Consider the following 23,166-nt stretch of genomic DNA (forward strand, 5'->3'; position numbering starts at 1 on the left):
TGAAGCGCCTTGACCTTACTAAGTCATGCAAGACGAAATAAAACTGAAAAATGTTTAAGCTTAAAATAAAGCATCATATTGCTGATTGTAAAACGTCGCAGAAGGCAACCGATGGTCGATGGCTTCATAAGCGTATTGTTGCTACGAGTCAATTCAGGGTTTCTTTAGACCCTTTTTTAGGCGTACATGGGTCGCGCACATGTAACAAATATTATGAATTATATTTCACCCAAATGAAGAAGTCACAGCTGCATGCATCCAGTAGTGATGTTAATACTAAACAGTTGACAAATAAGGCGAAGTTTAACTGTTTGATTTCAATGTAACTGTAGCTTTATTCCTGTGCTATGTATAGTCAGTCTGAATTCCGATTTAAGAGAGTCCATTGCATTTTGTAATTCCGTAATTTGTAAGTCCAATTATCCGGTATATTTAATTTTTCGGCATTATCCCAGCCTCGAGTATGCCGGGTAATCGGAATTCTACTGTATTGACCTTAAAAATGTAGATAGTAGTATGCAAGTACGATCAGTCAGAGCCACGCTGGATTATAGAGGGTTAAATAATTTTTTTCAATAACTTCTACTGTTTTTATCCAATTTATATGAGATGTTAGTTAATTGCACTGTTCGTTCATATGAAAAATGTAGACCTCCCAATTTACATAAATATTAATAACTGTAAAACAGATTATGATGCTTTAAATGAATGAAAAGTTTTTCGTAACTAAATATTAAATTTATAAATATTTAAAATTAAAAAGAATCGATAATTTATCTAAGAAAACTCCGTCATGCAAACTTTAGTCCTTCGTTATGCTTGGCTACTAGTATAACGCAAGCTCTCTGATCACAATTCGAGGTGATGGTGCAAAAACGTCCGAAACGCGAACAAAATATAAAAGCGTAATTTTATTTGTATGAAAATTAGTATATTTGGGTTTTTGAAGTTGCTGATTCTGAATTTGAAACCAGATCAAAGATTCAATTAACCGTTCATTAATAAATAAATGATTTTATTCATAAAATAGTAAAGTTTTGAATATGCTATTAGCATATTAACATCTAATCAAACATAAATTATATTAAAAATTCAATTGTTTTTATTGTATCTTTATGGAATTACCAGAAATAGGTAAAAGGTATGTTTATATATGTATATATAATAGATATAGTTTTAATTTCTATGTATTAAAAATGACAGGAGTATATATTAAAAATATATAAAAATATAATAAAAAATAGAACTAGGGTAAGTGTTTCTATTATTGCCTCTTATCGTACAACATAATTTAATTAGTTGAAGATTTTATAGTTAAAGAAATCGTACAATTTAGAACATAATATTGTTAATAAAAGTTCTACGAACGTTTGAAAACAAACTTTTAATTGGCGATTGAAAAACTCTATCGTGATAACTAATAATATTGCAATATTATTGGAAAGAATGATAATATATTAATGGTATACAATGCATTTCCTTGTTTGTTAAGTTCAGAGTAATCTTTGGTGGCATCAATTTTCAGAAAATACATGAAAACATATAATCATTTATTAAGGGAAGCATTTTATCTAAATGCATGGATCAAATCAGGACTACGAGGATACGTTTCTTATTGGATATAAAATACATTTTTCTTTGTTTTGTACAAACATGTACAAGATTTTCTTGTTAAATACTATTATAGACATATTCAGAAACACATTTTATGTGAAACTAACATGCGATCTTGTGTAACATTTTTCGTCGAAATGATTTTTCTTTTTACAATTGTTTAAAAAAAAAAAACGCTATTATCTTATCATCTAATCATAGAAGTATCATTTTCACTAAAAAAAAATGTTTAAAAATGTAAAAATTAACGAAAATATCAACAAATTTTCTTGATACTTTAGACCATTTGAATCAATAAAAATTTAACTAAAACTATGATTCAACATTTTATTATAGTTTGAAGTATTATCAAATGATATTAGACTCATATAAGCAGTTTTCGTTCCTTAAAAAAATTCGATTGGGCTGCATTTTGTCCGAGTTTAGGACGTTTTTGCGCACTGTACGACGTCACGTGGATAAAAACAGATCAATTAAAATAATCATCGACAACTTTGAAATCCGTGAACGAATAAAACTTGTTCGTACCATCAAAAAGCGAGCGGAACATTTAACTAGCTTACGCTAAGTGGGATATACTGTACACGTGCACGTGCAGTGAGCCACGTGCAAAGGGTTAATCTTTGAGGATCAGCGTTCAAAGCGAAAACAAAAAGACCTTTAACAGCTTCTCGCGGACAAATTTGATCGATCCGTCTGCGTAAACAAGACAAAAATAAAATTGTCAAGCACGGTAGTGTTCGTTGATCGCCTCGAAGGCAGCTTGGGATTTCCATGAAACCGCAGACGAGGGGCATTGCGTAATAGGCCTCCTTGAAGGTTAACCAATTTCAATCAACGTTCCATTGTTTAACGGCACCATGAAATTCCTCGCGTGATCTAGGATTCCAATTTCTCGACGTACCAGCGCATGTGGTCCTTCATGGATTCGGCAAAGCCGACGGTATTTACAACCAGCAACGTCGAGGGCGTGGAGCGAGTGATCAAGGGTAAAGGCAGCTACGCGTTCCTAATGGAATCCACTTCTATCGAATACGTAATCGAGAGGAACTGCGACCTGACTCAAGTTGGCGGTCTCTTGGACTCGAAAGGATATGGCATCGCCATGCCACCAAGTAAGTACTTACACATATCGAATAAACACTGGCGTTCAAAAGTTTCGGATCTCAGCCTTAGATAGCCCAATGAAAAATAGATTCAATGTAGAATGCAAAGGATCTCAGAGGAAACGTCTTTACGATCAATTTATACTTGGGGTACAAGTTCTCACCAGTTTTAAAACTTAAAGCAATATTGAAAATATACCGTGGAATTTTATGAAAAATAATAAACCCTTTCAAGTTTGACAATATTGTCCGCTGTCTTAAGAACGCCATTATATGGTCGCTATTAGACTTCTCTGATTTCGTATTAAAATATTATTCAACGTTTTTTTTAGCACATTTACATTTTCGAATTCTTTACTCACTAAAAAGCCTGAAGATTGCGGTATAAAATCAATTCCTCATCTTCAGTTATTAAGTATCTCTATTATATACAAACAAAAATGTCACAAGAATAAGAAATATTTGTTTCAAAAACCAGTGTGGAATCCATACCTCAACCTTTGACACAACCTCCACTATATTTCGAGGGGTAAAGCCGAATACGGGGGTCAAATGTGCCCTCAAACCAAATTGAACGTGCGTTGTGTCATTCGATAGGTTATCGAAAGAAAACCCTATGTGCCAATTTTTAACCTGAAATCTCGACTCTGGGGGTAGTAATAGGGTGATAAAGAAAATCATGTTTTTGTACAATTTCTCTTGTCCTATTAAGTAAAAAGATGTAAAAAAATTCAGAGACATTTCGGGTACCGAGGCACATATTTTGGAAGCTTTCCAGAGTTTTTGATTGAAGAACCAAGTAGTAAAAAATAAAAAACCGCAAAAAATGGCGAAAAATACTGACTACGTTTGAAGAAGTTGTAGAACTACTTTTATATTTACACAGTAAACAAGTATTGTTACTACTATTATTCTCAATTTTTTTCAGATTTTTCATTCTGGTGCGCCGCAGTGAAAAAAAAATAAAAACCGATTTTTTCCTCCTTTTCTGCATGTAGAGTAACTTACAAGTCAAATTTTTATGTATTCTTTAACATATGAGTGTTTCGTGCACTGTACAATATTTCTACACTAAACAGAATTACAGAAGAATTGAAAAAATAAAATAGAGCCAACCGTTGAGCGCAATATATCCCAAAGAATCGACAATATTTACAACGGTGCCATTGGCGCAGCAGTAAAGTGTATAAAAATAATTTTGGAACGATTTTTGCGTTGGAGTATTTTCTTATCTTATACATACATACAGGGTGTTTGGCCACACCTGAGAACAATTTTAATGGAGTATTCTAGAAGCCAAAATAAAACGAAAATCAAGAATACTAATTTATTGATGAAGGCTTCGTTATAAAGTTATTAATGTTTAAAGTTCCGCCCGTACTGAATTTTTTTCTCGAAAATGCGCAGGATTTCGGGAGTATGTCTATTCACCAAAAATGATTGTAATTGACCCCCGCAACCGAAAATAATTTTTCCAGAACGGTTTAAAATTTTTTCTTTTCGCCAAAAAATTTAGGCACTGTCGATTTTTCTTACAAATTCGTTTTTTATTTTTAGTAATTTTCTTTGACGCCCTATAGAAAAGTTGTCTAACACTTTTTTGTAGGTGCCCATGAGCACTAGTTCAGAAAAAAGTTTCAATTAAATACACTCACTATTATAGAAGTTATGGTCATTTGAAAATTGGACCATTTTTATGGGGTTTTTCTCATTTTGCGGAGTCAAGGCTCAATTTTTCGAATATTTTTGGAATTTCCATACATTCTCCATCAAAATACGCGTAGTTTGCTTTTTGAAACATCAAAATCGTCCAATCCGTTCAGGAGTTATGACATTTTAAAGATTCGCATGAAATTTCAGGGAAGCCTTTGGCCTCACATTAGATTTTCGGTCACGAATTTTTTTCTCGAAAGTGCGTAGGATTTCCGGGTATGCCTAATCACCAAAAATGCTTGTAATTGACCCCTGTAACTAAATAAAATTTTTTTAGTACGATTTGAAATTTTTTAATTTCGTCTAAAAATTTCAGTACCTACTCGAATTTTTTTCTCGAAAGTGAGTTGGATTTCAGGGGTATGTGTATTTACAAAAAATGATTGTAATTGACGCTCGCACCCGAAAATAATTTTTCCAGAACGATTTGAAATTGTTGAATTTAATTGTTAATAACTTTTTAACGAAGCCTCCACCAACAAATTGATATTCTTGATTTTCGTCTTATTTTGGCCTCTAGAGTTCCCCATTAAAATTTTTCCCAGGGGTGGCCGAACACCCTGTATATACAGATACATATTGTTAAACTATTGCAATACATAATAAACAGTTAAAATCCAAAGAGATTTGAGAATTCGGTTTATGATATAGTCATCTGGTACATTGCTGTTTTTAAAGAGCGTTTTTTTCGTAAGATTATTTTAATAAATTGTAGTTGGTAAGAAATTGGAATTCTGTAGACCAATACAGGACATTTAAATTCTTCACTTCTGTTCTACATTTGTACTTCAATATCCTCAATAGTGATTGTCCTATCATAAACATACGAATATCGATTCTGTATGAATGTGTACATATAGATCTCGGAAAAATTAATCGACCATTTTGATTTTGTTTATTACAAATGACTTCCAGTACACTGGTGGATGAAAATCAGATTTCAATAAAGCTTATAACATCATCAAATGCTGATTTATTTTTGGTATCGACGCGTGTCCTTGCTTTCGACGAATATCCCCGAACTTTTGCAACAAGTCATCGTTCCCATATGCTTTTCTTTTAGCTCGTCCTATGGGCGGCACGTTTCGGCGGAAAACTGAAAGCAAGTGCACGAATCCGACGTCGCGTCGGTCGATCGGTCCCGTGAGAACGCCGGCACGTAGAAACGATAACCCGGATGACACTTTTCCGAAAGTTTCATGCACAATAAAAGTCGGTTGGAAAATGGACCGGGGGTTTCTCAAAACGACCTTGGATTTTCAGATTCGCCGTACAGAACGGCCATAAGCGGAGCAATTCTGAAGCTACAGGAAGAGGGGAAGCTGCACTTACTGAAGACGCGCTGGTGGAAAGAGAAACGCGGCGGTGGATCCTGCAGGGTAAGCATACCGAGTTTTTCTTATTTTCGCCGAGTTTGTTCCGTAGTAACAGTATAATTCAGTGATTCTTAATCATGTTCCCGAGTTAACTCGAACATCACAGATCTCAAATCGAACAAACTAAACCATGCTCAGTGGGCTACAATAAGGAGAACAACGAAAGCCGAATTATAAAATTTGGAATAGGTATTTCCAACATGTAATAGAAACTGTGTGTCAAGAATTTTAACTAAAACAGTTGCGCAAATAGTCCTGACATTTTTCAGAATATTTTATGTAAATGTAGACGCTTTAACCTTAAAATTAGTGAAACGAGACGAACACCAAACAAAAGCAAACGTCCAAGCGATGGAACAGATGGAACGTTAATATTAGCAGTCGATGAATAAAAACAGAACTATTCGTCTGCTGCCTCGACATTTTGTTAAATATCCATGCACTTTGATGGCTTGTGAATATTCTAAAAGAAATCAAGCTAGATTCAATTTTGTGCTAAAACCATAAGTATAAACTAAAATTCATTGATGAACATTGTACAATTAAGAAATCAAATAAAAAAGATTATATTAGATGGTGAAACGTATTTATATAGGTAACGAATCATTTTTGTTAATATCACAATTATATTATGTATTTTTTGATTAATATATGAACAGAAACACATAATAATAATTAGTAACAAGATCAATGATTTCTAATATTTTCAAGTTCACGGCACAGTTTAGAGGAATATTTTTAACTTTGTTAGACTTATGGCACAATTTACAGCTTTGATGACCTTGACCTTGATATGTATATAAAAATTAGAAATATTCCTCTAAACTGTGCCGTGAACTTGAAAATATTAGGAACTATTGATGTAGTCGATAAATGAACGCTTAAAATTTTTATCTTTTCCACTATACATACCGGGTGTTCGGCCACCCCTGGGAAAAATTTTAATGGGAGATTCTAGAGGCCAAAATAAGGCGAAAATCATCAATACTAATTTGTTAATGGAGGCTCCGTTAAAAAGTTATTAACGTTCAAAGTTCCGCCCAGACTGAATTTTTTTCTAGAAAGTAGGTAGGATTTCGGGGGTAGGTCTATTCACCAAAAATTATTGTAATTGACCCCCGCAACCGAAAATAATTTCTCCAGAACGATTAGAAATTTTTTAATTTTGTCGAAAAATTTAGGCACCTACCCTTTGTCGATTTTTCTTAAAAATTTGTTTTTCATTTTTAATAAATTTGTTTGACGCTCTATAGAAAAGTTGTCTAATAGTTTTTTGTAGGTGCCCACGAACTCTACTTCCTCTCAAAATTTCAATGAGATATCTTTACTATTGTAAGAGTTATGGCTGTTTGAAAATTGGACCAGTTTTGAGGGGTTTTTCTCACTTTACGGTGTCAAAAAACAACTTTTTCAATATTGTTAGAATTTCTATATATTCTCCACTGAAATACGCGTTATTTACATTTTGAAAAATTAAAATCCTCCAATCCGTTCAGGAGTTATGACATTTTAAAGATTCGCATGAAATTTCAGTGAAACATATCGATGTATGGTCAGACATTACATTTTCGGTAAAGAATTTTTTTCTCGAAAGTGCATAAGATTTCGGGGGTATGTCTAATCACCAAATATGCTTGTAATTAACCCCTGCAACTAAATATAATTTTTTCAGAATGATTTGAAGTTTTTTAATTTAATTTTTTAATAACTTTTTAATAAAGCCTCAGCCAAGAAATTGATATTCTTGATTTTCGTCTTATTTTGACCTCTAGAATCTCCCATTAAATTTTTCCCCAGGGATGGTCCAACACCGTGTATAGTAATGATTCTTAAATTGAACCCCAAACGTGATTCGTAAATTGAACATGGCTATCCCTCCCAAGTGGGGGATCCCCCTTGAAGCAAGTAAAACGTAAGAAATGAAAATGCAAATTAGGGTACAGATACAATTTTCTGAAGCGATTTTATTATTTCGCTTTCTTACATTTAGTCATTTTAAATTACCTCTTTAATATAAGCTTTATAATGCTCTTATGAAATTAAAATAAATATGCAATAATCAAAATTGATAAACGCATTAGAATCGAAGAAGGACTCGTGGACAATATTACAAAGAAGTTGGAATGGTATTAATGAAAAAAATTTTTTTAAATAATTATTGATAAAATTCTACCATTAATTAGAATGATCGCCGTAAAACAAAAATTTCGAATTGTTAGCTAACATTTTGGTAAATAGTTGCATTTTATAATTTACATCGCTTCAATGTTAATTCATTTTTATTCTACGTACGTTAAGTGTCTGGTGACTTATGGACGGGTATTTATATACTCTCAACAAACTTCAAAAAACAATATGTTTTAGCATATAACCAACAGTTTCCAAGCTATTTTAATAAGTCGATTTGAATGGATCAATCTGTATATTCAAAGTGAAGCGAACTTATAATATTTCGCGACTCAAATAATTTCTTTCTTATTTTTCCCGAAAAACAAGAATCAATTTTAAAATTCTTTTTTCTCTTGTCAGGACGAAACATTGAAGAGCAGCTCGACGGCGAACGAGCTTGGCCTCGCCAATGTCGGTGGTGTGTTCGTGGTTCTGATGGGCGGGATGGGCATCGCTTGCGTGATAGCAGTATGCGAGTTCGTCTGGAAAAGCCGAAAAGTCGCCATCGAGGAACGGGTGAGTGAGGTCAGATAGCACGTCGAAGAAGGCGTAATCGCGCCTGAAGTAACGTCGCCCAACACGCACCTCGATCCCGACGCGATTTATCCCGACATACCGCGCGAATACATCAGTTGATGTTCGCGCGATGGTGGAGTTCCTCTTTAATGGTCACGGTGCAAATACAAAACCACTCGGGTCTGATCGTTCTACTGTCCAATCGATGAGTCATGTACCACGAAAGACTCGCGAAAAGAAAACTTATCAAAGCGTGGAGTATCCTTATTCTTAGATGAGTTTTTAGAAGTCGTTTAGTCGTTAGAAGACGCTTCGGATGGAAGAGATCGCCAGGTTTGTGCTAAGTTTGCTATCTACGTTGATTTGTATACAGAGTGTTTCATAGCATGTAGCATCTGTAATATTGTGGTTAGTTAAATTATTGGTGACACATGCTAGAAGTACATTCTCATCCATTAATAGCTACTTAACTATTTTATAAACTGTTACGCGTATTCTTAGATAAAGAAGACGTTGTTTTGTAATTAAAAAGAAAATTTCGTGTATTAAACAAAATTTATTTAGGAAGAAACAGAATTATATAGTTTTAGAGAAGTATATTAGTATTTATAAGAACTTCCCTTGGCGTGGTTTTCAATTTTTTAAATCTTAGTTATGGCTTCTATAAGATTTGTTTTGTTTATGATGGTTTTATTAACGATTTTACGTTTTAGAAGCTTAAGGATTCCATCCCATCGAGAGTGTCAACTTTATCAACTTTAAAATGTACTTTTAATATATGTAACTAGTAATTTTCTACCAATTGTAGCTTTTTACCGTTATATATAGGGAATTCTCGAATTGGCTGCCTTTAATCTTCATAGAAACATACAAGCAATTGTTTTTACGTGGTACTACAAAACAAAAAATCATGGATTTAAATTTCGGTGCAAACTGCCAAAGCAATAGATTCTGTTCGACCTCTATATCTGTTAAAAAATCATTCATATAAAAGGGTGTCCTTTTTTGACACTTTGAAAAAATGTATTTTTCTATTTTTTATTTCCTTACAGCCTGACCTTACAAATTTTATTTAAATTCATAAACATAACGTAGCTACGAGCGTCCTACCTCATGTTTATTGAAAATGGTAACAGGGAAATTTTCAAACTTTGTTCAAAGTAAAACTACCTATATGGTGAAGAAATTAGTATTACGGACAATAATATAAAATTAGTATTACGAACAAATAATGAAAAATGACAAAATAGAAATTCTGTTACATCTACTTCTTACTTTAACACGTTCACTGCCAAATCAAACCCGTCCAATATTCTGCAAAAGTAAAATTTTGATTGTAGACCATTGTAAGCTACATAACTTAGAATTTTTTTCCGTACTTATTTTTGCAACCTTATTATAATTTATAAATTCTATCCAAATTTATTTCCCCCAACGTCTTAACTTGAGAATTAATTTTTCTAATCTCATAGTGATAAATCCTATCACCCATATGTGGGTGACGTGACAGTCATAAAACGCGTTTATCTTTAAACTATAATTTTTGATAAGGTTGACATGATTTAGCAAAATCTAATAAACGGATCGACATGAAACTTGATTTACATATAAAATAGTTGTCCCTTTATTGCTGAAACTTCGAAAAATTTGATACACATTCGAAACAAGTTATTTTCTAAAGTATTAAAATTGCGAATTTGTATAAAAAGATCGATACATTGAAAACTCATTAAGATGTTTGATCATAATCGGTTTAACACGTTGCACCATTATTATACAGGGTGTTCAGCCACCCCTGAGAAAAATTTTAATGGAAGATTCTAGAAGCCAAAATAAGACGAAAATCGAGAATAGCAATTTGTTGATCAAGGCTTTATTAAAAAGTTATTAACGTTTATCGTTCCGCTCGTACTGAATTTTTTTGTAGAAAGTAGGTAGGATTTCGGGGGTAGGTCTATTCACCAAAAATTATTGTAATTGACCCCCGCAACCGAAAATAATTTTTCCAGAACAATTTGAAAATTTTTTTTTCGTCGAAAAATTTAGGCACCTACTCCTTGTCGATATTTCTTAAAAATTTCTTTTTCATTTTTAGTAATTTTGTTTGATGCCCTACAGAAAAGTTGTCTAATACTTTTTTGTAGGTACCCATGAGCACTAGTTCAGAAAAAAGATTCAATAAAATACACTCACTATTATAGAAGTTATGGTCATTTGAAAATTGGACCATTTTTATGGGGTTTTCCTCATTTTGCGAGGTCAAGAACTAACTTTTCGAATATTTTTAGAATTTCTACATATTCTACACTAAAATACGCGGCCTTTGGCTTTTTGAACATTAAAATCGTCCAATCCGTTCAGAAGTTATGACATTTTAAAAATTCGCATGAAATTTTAGGGAAGCATTTTTGGCCTCATATTAAATTTTCGGTCAAAAATTTTTTTCTTGAAAGTGCGTAGAATTTCGGGATATGTCTATTCATCAAAAATGCTTGTAACTGACCCCTGTAACCAAAAATAATTTTTTCAGAATGATTTGAAATTTTTTAATTAAATTTTTTAATAACTTTTTAATGAAGCCTCAGTCAAGAAATTGACATTCTCGATTTTCGTCTTATTTTGGCCTTTAGAATCTCCCATTAAAATTTTTCCCATGAGTGGCCGAACACCCTGTATGTTTTACAAGACATAATAAAATTATTCTTATTATATTATCTTAATTTAATAACAAGAAAAAGTGCTGTAGAATTCTAGACGTTTAACATACAAATCTCCTTTAAGGTAGGTTTGCAAATACTTCAAACGGTAACAAATTTATTACTTTATTAATATCATTATAATAGCTTTTCAAACTATTTTTCCTAAAGTATTGGAATTATAAATTTTCTGAATTTTGTTGGCCTCACAATCCTCCTACACCCACATCTCAGCCAGAATATTTCCAATACATAAAAAGATAATTCCTGTAAAATATTAACTGGATCGAATAACGCGAAAAAGATTTATCTAAGAAACAAAAATTATATTCATTTGACAACAAAATTTCGACTGTCTATAGATATAGATTAACCTAATATATGTAATTAAATACAGCTAACCCTCGTACAACACAGGAAGTATCTTGTACTTCTGCAATACGATTTTATTCTAATAGTTTAATTACTATAATTGTCAAACAAAATAATAGTTTTATTATTCGTTGGAATCTACTTTTGCTTCTTACAATGTTAGAGAAACTTCTTAGTAATTTTGAATTCTGTATAACACAGCATTTTTTAAAAACGGAATTAACGTGTTGCATATGTAAAGGTTGATTGCAACATATTTCTATTTAATGTAATACCAAATTTATTTAAATATGTGTATATGCATATTTTAAATACATTTAGGATTCTATTAAATAGAAATAAATTAGTTGACTTCCATTCTAACTCGAAACGTGGCTTGCAGAAAATATTATTTTATTTTATTCAGTCCACAGGCGAAAAACTACTGGTAGTTTTATTTCATTTCGAAAGCATTGAATATCGAAGATCAAAGAAACACTTGTGACCAGTTTTTCGACCATGGCGGGATAATTTTGTACGACACGTTGCACATGTTGGAATGCGATCTAACGGTACATAGCTGCCGGTGGTGTAAACTGTACGAAACGAACAAGAAACGTTTAATTACAAAAAGAGAAGGCGAAAAGCGAAACGTTCGTGAACGAAAATTCCTTGGCGAAATGAAATTAAGGCACGGTGGATGGCGAAACGCAGCCCTCGGTTAGCCTCGCGTGGGGACTCGCGTGTCTACAATATGTGTTCGGGCTACCGTTTGCGTACATTCGAGGGGTAAGCAAACAGGCAAGTATTTGTAAAGGACTCGCCCCCATATACGGATATGCGGCTTTGCGACGGCGACCTCGTGTACTCGAGAGCAAACAATTCCGCGAGCCAACAAACGTCAGTATCGCTGCTCCCCTTCAGACCGCAACAGAATAGCCACGACGCTACCTCGAATCTCAAACTGCAAATCGTTCTAGTTCCATAAAGGGTGGATTGAAAATCATGATACAGGCAAGAACAGTCCGACTTTTCAAGGACAGGTATTATAAAATTCAAATCAATAACCCTCTGCACTCGAGATGTTTCGTTTGAGGGGACATATAGAGATTATTGTTGATTATAGAACAAAATTATGTAATCGGAAAATTAAAAGAAAGTATATGTTTCATTCACGTAGCACTAAAGAACAAATAAAGAAATGAGAAATGTTCTTAAATACAAGGTGTTCAGCCATCCCTGGGAAAAATTTTAATGGGAGATTCTAGAGGCCAACATAAGACGAAAATCAAGAATACCAATTAGTTGATGGAGGTTTCGTTACAAAGTTATGAACGTTTAAAGTTCCGCCTGCAGAATGGCAATCCACGTACAGCTGCGTTCGCGCGGAAGGTTGCGGCAGGTCAGTGATAGTGGTTCTCACGCAGCATGAAAAATTCTACTTACCGACGTTATCGACAGCCTTAGATTTTTGTCCACTTATGGAAATGCGAACACCTTACGTTGAATAAGATTCAACCTGTCTTATGAAAATCCAGAAGGGCATATCAAAACTCGCTCGACGAGATTTTCATAAACAATCAGCGAATACTTATTAAATTCCTTTTTACATTTTTAAATTAAAGTGTATTTGAAAAATTAATAACAGTTCTGTTCGTAAGTAATTTGGGAAAATCGTGGTGCACGTACACATAGCCACTCACGACTAACATAATCGCGGTTCACGTTTATTTAATTGCATAATGGTTAGTGCCTGAAAGGATTATTTGTGGATACTTGCGGACAGTGTGGACAATCATAGGGCGTGTATGATCGCGTGTGGGTGATTTTTGTGCAGAACGTTGTGTTCTGGGTTTTCATAAGACAGGTTGAATCTTATTCAATGTAAGGTGTTCGCATTTCCATAAGTGGACAAAAATCTAAAGCTGTCGATAACGTCGGTAAGTAGAATTTTTCATGCTGCGTGAGAACCACTAGCACTGGCCTGCCACAACCTTCCGCGCGAACGCAGCTGTACGCGGATTGCCATTCTACAGGCGGAACTTTAAACGTTAATAACTTTGTAACGAAGCCTCCATCAACTAATTGGTATTCTTGATTTTCGTTTTATTTTGGTCTCTAGAATCGCTCATGTAAATTTTTCCCAGGGATGGCCGAACACCTTTATATGTGTTCGTTCAATGGTATTGAACTTCGGTTTGCGTGCCAGGCCGCCTAATGGCGATCTGAATAATAAATCTACCCTAATCCTAACCCAATCCATCGATTTGTGGCCAGCCACGCACATTGATATTCAAAATTGTTCAAGTCGAATAGATTTGATCTTAACATCACATACGTATCACTCAGTGAGGATAGGTTAGGTCTGGGTTAGATTGAGGTAGCCGGTCATGCAATCATAATTCAAAATCATTGAAATCGGTTAAGTTCAATTTTTAGATTCACCCGTTATATTATTCTGGTCGCCGGATGCTGCTGATGTTTATAGGCAGAATTCGATGTATGTAGCAGAACGGAAGGAATTTTGCAAATATCTTGGAAACTAAGGCTGTGTGGCGGTTATATGAATAGGAAACAATTGTTCAGAATCTTATTTTCTATAACATATTTCAAAATCATCAAAATTGGAGTTCAGGTGCCCTGAAGTAAACAATTATTGAATTTAGTTTGACTTTTCATGGGAAGGTGAAACAGAAATTGAAATAAAATTCTATTTAAAAAACCTTGAAATAAAAATTTTGTTAGTGATAGTAATATTTATTTGAATATCATATAGTTTGTGAAGTACAATGTTAAAACATTTCTTTTTTGTAACCCCTTTTGTGATATATCATGAATAAAAACAATATTATATGTAATAATAACTAACTCGACTTTTTTAGTTTAGAATATTTTCGAATTTTGGTTAATAAAACTAACTTTTTATGATTGTTCACTAAAAAAAATATTTGTAGTGTCTCATATTGTTGTTGCATATTATTTTATACTGTATTCCGTACAAGTGTCTCAGTATTATTATATCTCGTAACTTCAGGAGAACTTCTATCTTTCCTATTAAAGAAAATATTTTCAAACACAAAATTTTGAGAAAAGAACAATAATTTTGTACTTGATGGATTAAAACGAAACGATTGGAGGATTAACTAATTCTTAATGCAGAATATACTGGAAAAAGTAGTGCTAGTAAAAGATAATCTTTTATGAATAAGTAAATCCAAAATGTAGAAAAAGCTTTATTGCGAGAAGCTTCGTTTGCAGAGAAAAGTGATCATGGAAATTATTTAGATACGCTTAAAATTCCGGATTACGCATTGTCCATTACTTATTGTTTCTACTTGTGTTAGTATTTGTAAACACTTTAGATCACATCACTTCAGGCTACAGTAAAATAGCCATGATACTATCTCAAATGTCGAACTGTTCATTGTTCCAGTCCTATCAAGGATGGATTTGGTCTAATTGAGGAGTGATTAAATGAAAATTAGAATAAAATTGAAATTAAGTACTTTCGTGAAAAAGTAAATCAAAAATATAAAATAAAAATTATATTATCCTCGATTTATAGAAAATTAATTTCTAAATTTCGTCCAACCATAATTTATTATTTCTATTTATATTCATGTTGGTTAATGGTTATATGGTATTAGACTTATTTCGTTGATTTCACTATTTTTCAACTAATTACAATTGGAATGTTTACAAACGCCAACACAAATAAAAATAATAATTAATTGACAAATGTATTACTCAAGTCGAAAATGATTTTCTCAAAAAGGAAGCCTCAAACTACAAAAGTTTACTCTACACATTAGCTTTACTTTTTTATGAAGAGTTGTCCTCTAGCCGTCAGTATATTTTTGCGGGATATCATGTATATTTTATTATGTACTCAAATTTTAAGAGCTAGAGTGGAATATAAGGGACAAAAGTATTTTTTTCTGCATGCAAAACTAATTTCATTTTGTCGAAAAAAAATTGTTAATACTAGTCCAAAAGTGTTTTAGAGGTAACATGTCGAACTAATAGTATTTCGTTATTGATCAACATGACCGAATTCGACACTATAGTAGACCAGTACCAAACTATCTATCTTTTATCTTTTAGTTTTTAGTGTCTTTCAAGCATTTTGTCTTTGGTTCACAGTAATTTTTATCAATCCTATATACGTCACTAATTTTTGTGAACTCGAATATTAAAAATTCTTTACAATATCTTTTACTATGGTTTTACTAATCTTATTCCGACCGTTAGATTTTATTCTTTGTTTCAAAGGACCATTTAGTTTCATCTTTCAATCTATATAGGAACGGACCACTTGTTATTTAGAATTTAATTAAAAAATTGTTGCAACTTTTGTAGATTTAAGGGACCCCTACAGTTTCTTTCGTCGTGTCCTTCTATTTTACATCGATCCGACTCATCGATTTGATTCATTTGACGCAATCTCACCCGAGAATTTTGGTGTTCTGTTTTAGAAGCAGAAATCCTCGGGGAAACCGATCTGCGAAGCTTTTACCGATCTACACTAGCGGGCGTTATAGCGATCCGGTTCGAAAAAAGTACAGATTCCTAAGACCGAAAACCCCGTATTTGATCCGATGGACCTAAAGAAGAACTCTACCATGAGTGATCGAGAACTGTATGAAACACTGACAGACACAAACTGTAGAAAGTTGAAACGAAACGTATAATCAAAACAAGGAGCAACGATCCTCGACCTTTCCAATTTTTCGAGCCCTTCGAGAATCCCGCACGCAAACATGTCAGAAAATTTAAAAAAAGAAACTAATTATGATCAAGTAAATTTCTATATCGTTGAAGTATTCACATAAATAGAAAAAATTTGAAGGAACATTTAATAATTTCTAAAGAATTTCACTTTTCTTTCAACCTCCCAGTGTTCTCGGCCCGTAAAAATACTTAAATTGGAAAGGTTAATGCGTTTGCCAAATTGCTCATATCAAAATCTTAGATTAATTGAGGATGACTTCGAGCCTCGCAGCGAGAAGAAAACAGTTTCCCGGGCAATTGTTAATAATAAGCACGTCGCGACCGCGACTGAATCAAGTGCTACAGATTAACGGAATATTTACAAACAATCACGATTTTATACCGATTAGATAACTAATGTATAGCGTCAGGTTGCAAACGTTTTATCGTGTATGTACATACTGTGTAGATCGATGGGTGGGTTCGCTGCCCTGAATGGAGTCTGTATGTTTCTGCTAAAAAAAAACAAACGAAATGATAAAAACGAAAAGAAAACGAGCACCGTTGCGAGCATTGCGCGAGAATATTTCAGGTCCACGAAAAGAAGCCCACGGATTCTCTAGTAAGAAACGAAGGACCTTACTCAGATAGACGATTCTGTGTTTCGGCTCGTAAACTTGTATCATACAAATCAACCTAATGGCGGTGCCTCGGTCGTTTCTGACCACGTTCTTGTCTTTAGCGTGCTCCGGACTAGAACTATGCCGCCAGATTCTTATTCTATTGTATTTGTAAACGTTTCTCTTCTACAGAAATTAGTAAATATATGGATATTTACTTAATCTTCTGACAACGTAGAAGAAGGATGCTGCTTATACATATTAATTATATGCTATTCAAGATACTGAAAAATTCATGGTACAAACTTTGAAAAACAAGCTATTTCCAAGTTATTAAATATTTCTTTTATATAGTTGGTACGAGTAATAAATGATCTACCTGACAAATATCCATTGCTCTTGTTTCTGGCCATTCTAATCACTTAAGGTCATTTCAAGGTCATGATGTCTTTCATCTTTGAAGTAATTTCAATACTGATTACGAAGTCACGTATTTACAAATATATGTAATTATATAAAAGAAATATATTTAAGGCTTTGAAATGATTGGCATTATTTTATTAGCTATCGTCTCAATTTGAGTCATTTTTTTCATATCTTCAATAGCAGCGGAGATATTCAAGGTACTTAATATAAATGGAACTACACGTTTTTAACAGTTAATGCACTCTTCATTCAATGAATATCGTTAATAACTATCTCCATCTTTCATTGGATATTCGTTTCCACACTTGTCAGTGTGAAACGATATTCCTTCACCAATATTTATAGAAATTAACATAATAATAAAATAACATCGTACGAATTTTGTGTATTTTAGATAAAGGCGAATATGTCCTTCTGAATACTTCTCAACACACTGAATACTGCCAGAAAATGCGTTCCTTCGGTACACGATCGTCTTCTTATCGTTTTCACGCGAACAAACTTCAAGTGTCGGATTCCGACTCAACGATTAAACTCAAGACTGAGTCAGAAATGACCCAGGCACCGCCAAACCAGGGTTAAAAGCGGTTGCATTGAAACGTAGACGTTAAGTGAATCACGTACGATTTGAAAGGACACGCGCACGATGTGTGACAGTTTAATATGACATTGTTAGTTGTGTCGCAATGTTTCTTGCCTCCCTCTCTCTCTCGCCACGGATACGCAGGAGGTGAGCAAAATTTTCTACTCTGTGTTTGCTGCTCGTTCTGTCGTTGCACTCATTTGACAAGCAAATCATAGTGCATGGGTATTTAGGCAGAATTTCTGTTTGCGTCGTTGGCCTGTTTCATTTACTTTAAAAGATTTTCGCGCTTTTCTTTGTGCAATGATGACAATGGAATTCCTAAATTATTGGAAACAAATTCATGGAGTATATTTAAGTTGGGTATATTCCTAGCAAACGGGCCTTCCACTGATCGGGGTGAGTTATACGTCATTCGATTCGACTAATTCAGTACATTATTAATATGCATTTCATTATTTGCGGAAATTCGTTATTTTTGTTTAAACTTGTCGGAAAGTTGCAATAAAAAAATAAAGTTAAGTATATTTTGCTAGATTCGTACAGCCAATCGACCATTACTTGTCCTATTAAATAAGACCATTGCAAAATAGTATTTTTATTTAATTTTAGTTATATAATAATATGACATTGCTCATAATTGTATGTTAGCATATATGTTAATTTTAAGACCTCTGTAGCTGAGTTAGGTCTGAGTTAGGTTAGAATCCCGGGCCACGCACCCGTTTGGTTGTCCAGGCGGCAGGAGAGTTGAACCCCTACGTGGCGCGTCCTCAGGTGGCGGATAGGGATCCTCAGCCTCTGGGATGGGATGCGGGGATGTGGTCATCGACCTGAGAAGACTGATGGCCGCATCCTCGCATGGCAATGTCATATTATTATATAACTAAAATTAAATAAAAATACTATTTTGCAATGGTGTTATTTAATAGAACAAGTAATGGTCGATTGGCTGTACGAATCTAGCTAAATATACTTAACTTTACTTTTTTATTGCAACTTTCCGACAAGTTTAAACAAAAATAACGAATTTCCGCAAATAATGAAATGCATATTAATAATGTACTGAATTAGACGAATCGAATGACGAATAACTCACCCAGATCGATGAACAGTTCGTTTACTAGGAATGTTCCTTAATTTGTAATTTTGTATGGTTATGTATTTATAAAAGAGAATTATTTAACAAAAGGGGCTTGTTTACAATTATGCTCATTATAAAATTTGAATCTATGAATAATTGCGCACATAGGGTGATTTATAAATGCATGTTAATATTTCAGGAAATATAACTGAATAATAGACAAAAGAAAAATGTTTATATTCAAAAGTTATGCACACGGCAGTTTCAGACTTATCGAAGGTTAAAGGAAAAGTTTGAAATGCTTATGTTTTGGTTTATTATAGAATTATATACAGAATTTTGTAACCAAGAAACTATAGTATGAATTATCTACATTTTGTTTTATACTCTGATGTGCAAATTCATTCTATAAAGCGGGGTTTGGCAAATTACGATCAAGGAGGTAAGAACGTTTTTTAAATGTTTTTCATGCTAGGTTTGCGAAATTGTTTTATTATGCATTGTGGTGTTCAGTACACATGTATGTGAATTGATTTAATATTTGACATTACTTATACAGGGTGTTCGGCCACCCCTGGGAAAAATTTTAATGGGAGATTCTAGAGGCCAAAATAAAACGAAAATCATGAATATCAATTTCTTAACTGAGTCTTCGTTAAAAAGTTATGAAAAGATTGAATTAAAAAATTTCAAATCATTCTGAAAAAATTAGTTTTAGTTGCGGGGGTCAATTACAATCATTTTTGGTGAATAAACATACCCCCAAAATCCTGCGCATTTTCGAGAAAAAAATTCTGTACAGGCGGAACTTTAAACGTTAATAACTTTTTAACGAAGCCTCGATCAACAAATTGGTATTCTTGATTTTCGTCTTATTTTGGCCTCTAGAATCTCCCTGTATGTGTAAAAGTGATGCCTCGTTACAAATCAGCCTTCTCCGATGTACCGTGAATCTCGATTTTTAAAAGCTCTTTTAACATCTCTTCAAATAAAAATTACGCAACTTTTGTTTTAAAGCATCAATATATGCCAGATAAAAAATTTATGAGTGATAGAGGAGGGGGCATAGAGTGAGAAAATATATATTTCTCTTTATATTTTTCCATTTGCATCATTGTACTATTTAACAACAACTAACACCAAAAATAGAAATGCAAATATATCTAAGCATATTGTATGGTATGATGTTTATTATTTTAATGACTGTTACGATTGAGTGAGTTTAAGTCTTCGTGAATGGAATATTCTAAAGCCTGTCTGAAGAAACGTAATATCAACTCGAACATTTTTCTTGTAACAATTCATAGAAATAAACTTCATAAACTTCATAAACCCGAGTTCGATTGAAAATTGCACGAATATGTAATTATTATTAGAATGCAAGCGCTTATGTCCGACTCCTGCCTGAGTTTTCCTCTTATTCTTTGCGTTTGTTCACAGTTAATGCAAATTATAGTTCATTTTCAATATGTGCACGAATATAAATAAACCGAAAAACCATCGAAAAGTCAGCTTGATGTTATGACGCGTCGTATCAGAAAATAAAAAACTTAAAATACAGATTATTTGCATCAGTTAATTTTACTAAATGATTCAAAAACGTTTGATCAAATCTCGAACTTCTTCCTTAAAGAAGAGTAACAACATTATTTTTATTAGATACTAAAAACAAAATCATTGTAATAGTCTTCAACGCATCATAGATTCTTTAATCAGTGTTTCTTTGTTTTTTAAGGGCGTACAACAAAAGTCGAAAGTTGTTAATATATTCTTTTATGAATCTCGTATATATAAAATTAATTTTTCTTACCAGCCATGAATCCAAATCGCTACTTTATTGTATTTTTTTAGTCATTTTGACCGTATAGTAGCAGGACTGAGGTTTAAAATTATACTTGTCGTGTTATAATCAATCTGTTATATATATATTTTGTGCCTTTTTTTCATATTTTCTTTATATCCAGTTTTCTTACGGCGTAATAACAGTGGTAAATAAATAAAAAGAATAAGAAATGCAGAGGCGAGTGATTTAATAGAATGAACAATCACAATAAATGTTGTTCTTGGAATGTTGGCCAGGAAAAAAGTTTTATTCTTAAAATGACCAAAGTGGAAAGGCTTATCGAGCCCAGTAGCTTGAAATTCTTATAAATATGCTGTTTATTTTGTGTAAAATATTTTCGTATTGACGTTTAAGAATTGGTTTTGGTTTAATCAGAATAATAATACACTAAAAAAAATGAAAATCGACGAGGTAAAATGATTGCGTTTGCATAAAAGTTGATTTTCCAGAAACTTTCTGTAATAAATATCTTTTTGAGACAATATAACGATCAAAACTAATACATTTTATCATGCTTTCTAATTTAATTGAAATCAAGGGATATTTTGATACCCCAACGACTACATTTTTTCGCGATTATTATTTTGCGTATTTTTCTAACTTCAGACCACTTTAGGGTAGTGACAAAAGTTGTTGTGGAAAAATAACTATTTGTAAAGAAAACAGTAACTGAAATGTGTAAGTACACTCCCAAAACAATTACGGAGTCCAATTTTATTTTTAATTAAAAATGTGGCAATGACAGTTGACTTAAAATCAACTAGAAAAACTTAGTGAAAACTGCTACAAAAGCATTAATGACAAAGTTCCGAAAAATGTATTTTTCATAGAAAAAAATAATAATCTGAATTTGGATTGACAAAATGGATAAAAATATGATATTGTTGTTATTATTAATTGTATGAGTATTATGCTATTGGCTTAAATTTAATAGTATGCAAAACAAACACATATAGTATCAAGATGATAGACAATTTTTATAAAAATAATTATGGATAATAATACTCCCGTCAACCTTTCGTTAATAATTTGTTTTCGCAAAATTGCTAAGAATGAACTGTGGTGATTAGCCTCATACAAAAAATATTCCTCAAATATTCCTAATTATTCGATTTCATGTATTATTTCAAAACACATACTTTTATTAAGTACGTAAGGATAAAATACATAGTTGCCTTAACTTCCTCAAGGAAACGACAATCATAAAAGTATGGAAGAAACAATGTAATGCCGGGTCCACATTGAAGAGAATAGTGCGCGAGTAGCTTGGGTGCAGCTCACGTTGCACATCAACCGAATGTTACGTATAAAATATTAGTCGTAGTTACTTGATAGTTTTAAAAATATAAACAATTAAAATTACGTTGAATTCTGAGAAGTAACCATGCCCACATAAATGATCCCGGCCGATCCCGAGCGTGGTCATTTAAGTGGGCACTACTGTAGTTATTTATTACGGATTTGCAATTCATGAACCACGTCACTTCGCCTGCGTGGCTTTAGTAACGGGGATTTATAGTCATATTATACCATTAGGTACATAACTTTAATTCTTTATACCTTTAAAACTATCCAGTAACTACGGTTAATATTTCATACGTAACATTCGGAGCCTGCATACTGTCGCTTCTCAAAAGCTCGTTAAAATCGAAGTCGAACAATTGGAGTCCTTCCCTTGTGAGAGAACAGCCTGCGAACAGCTCGCGGCTGTGCGAATACTTTTATGGAGCGGTACATCAAAGGTGCTATTCGCGAACTCAAAGTGCGTGTGGGTTATAACTGCTCACAAGTTGTTCGGAAGCTCCACTGTGAACACTTGTCTGTTTCCGCCGACGAACAGCCTGCGAACTGTTTTCTTCAGTGGAGTCCCGGCATTTGATGTACCGCTTTCCGAGTAAAGAGTGTCCACACTGTTGGTGAGCACAGCTCGCAAGCTGTTCGCAAACTGTTCGCGAATAGCAGTGTGAACCCGACATAAGAAAACCATTCCCGTCGTTAATAACCACATAGTTGATACTAATCCTCATATAAAAAAAAACAATTTAAAAAGTGTCACTACTCTTTATTTTTCAATAGTATATTTGGGGGCGTTAAAATACTTCACCATATTGAATAGTTACCAATATTTCCAAATGTTCCTTTTCTTCCTCTTTCATTAAAAATAATATGGAAAATTAATCCAAATCCTGGTAGAGTTAAAATATAAACTTCTGGATCTCGTGAATACATGATATCAGTTAGGAATTAAGCTGCAAAGACTTCTCGGATGATCTAATGTTTAATGTGTCTCAGCACAAGCCAGTCAGTACGGTTCTAACGTACCAAAATTAGCTACAACTGTTATTATGTCTTTTACTCT

General features: G+C 33.3%; 1 protein-coding gene across 6 annotated transcripts in view; it reads left to right on the top strand.

Annotated features, from left to right (window-relative positions):
* Positions 1 to 23,166, top strand: part of Kair1d (Kainate-type ionotropic glutamate receptor subunit 1D) — an 881,193-nt gene that overhangs the window by 852,349 nt on the left and 5,678 nt on the right. For 4 of the 6 annotated variants that reach the window (XM_076774728.1, XM_076774730.1, XM_076774725.1 and 1 more), the window contains 3 exons: positions 2,498 to 2,729; positions 5,697 to 5,812; positions 8,339 to 8,494. In XM_076774728.1, the coding sequence (XP_076630843.1) occupies positions 2,498 to 2,729; positions 5,697 to 5,812; positions 8,339 to 8,494 (504 nt within the window). Of the gene's footprint in view, positions 1 to 2,497; positions 2,730 to 5,696; positions 5,813 to 8,338; positions 8,495 to 16,016; positions 18,651 to 23,166 lie in introns of those variants that run through there. The other 2 variants (XM_076774726.1, XM_076774727.1) reach the window with 2 other exon arrangements.

Source organism: Colletes latitarsis, chromosome 10 (genome assembly GCF_051014445.1).
Source record: "Colletes latitarsis isolate SP2378_abdomen chromosome 10, iyColLati1, whole genome shotgun sequence".
Taxonomy (NCBI): domain Eukaryota; kingdom Metazoa; phylum Arthropoda; class Insecta; order Hymenoptera; family Colletidae; genus Colletes; species Colletes latitarsis.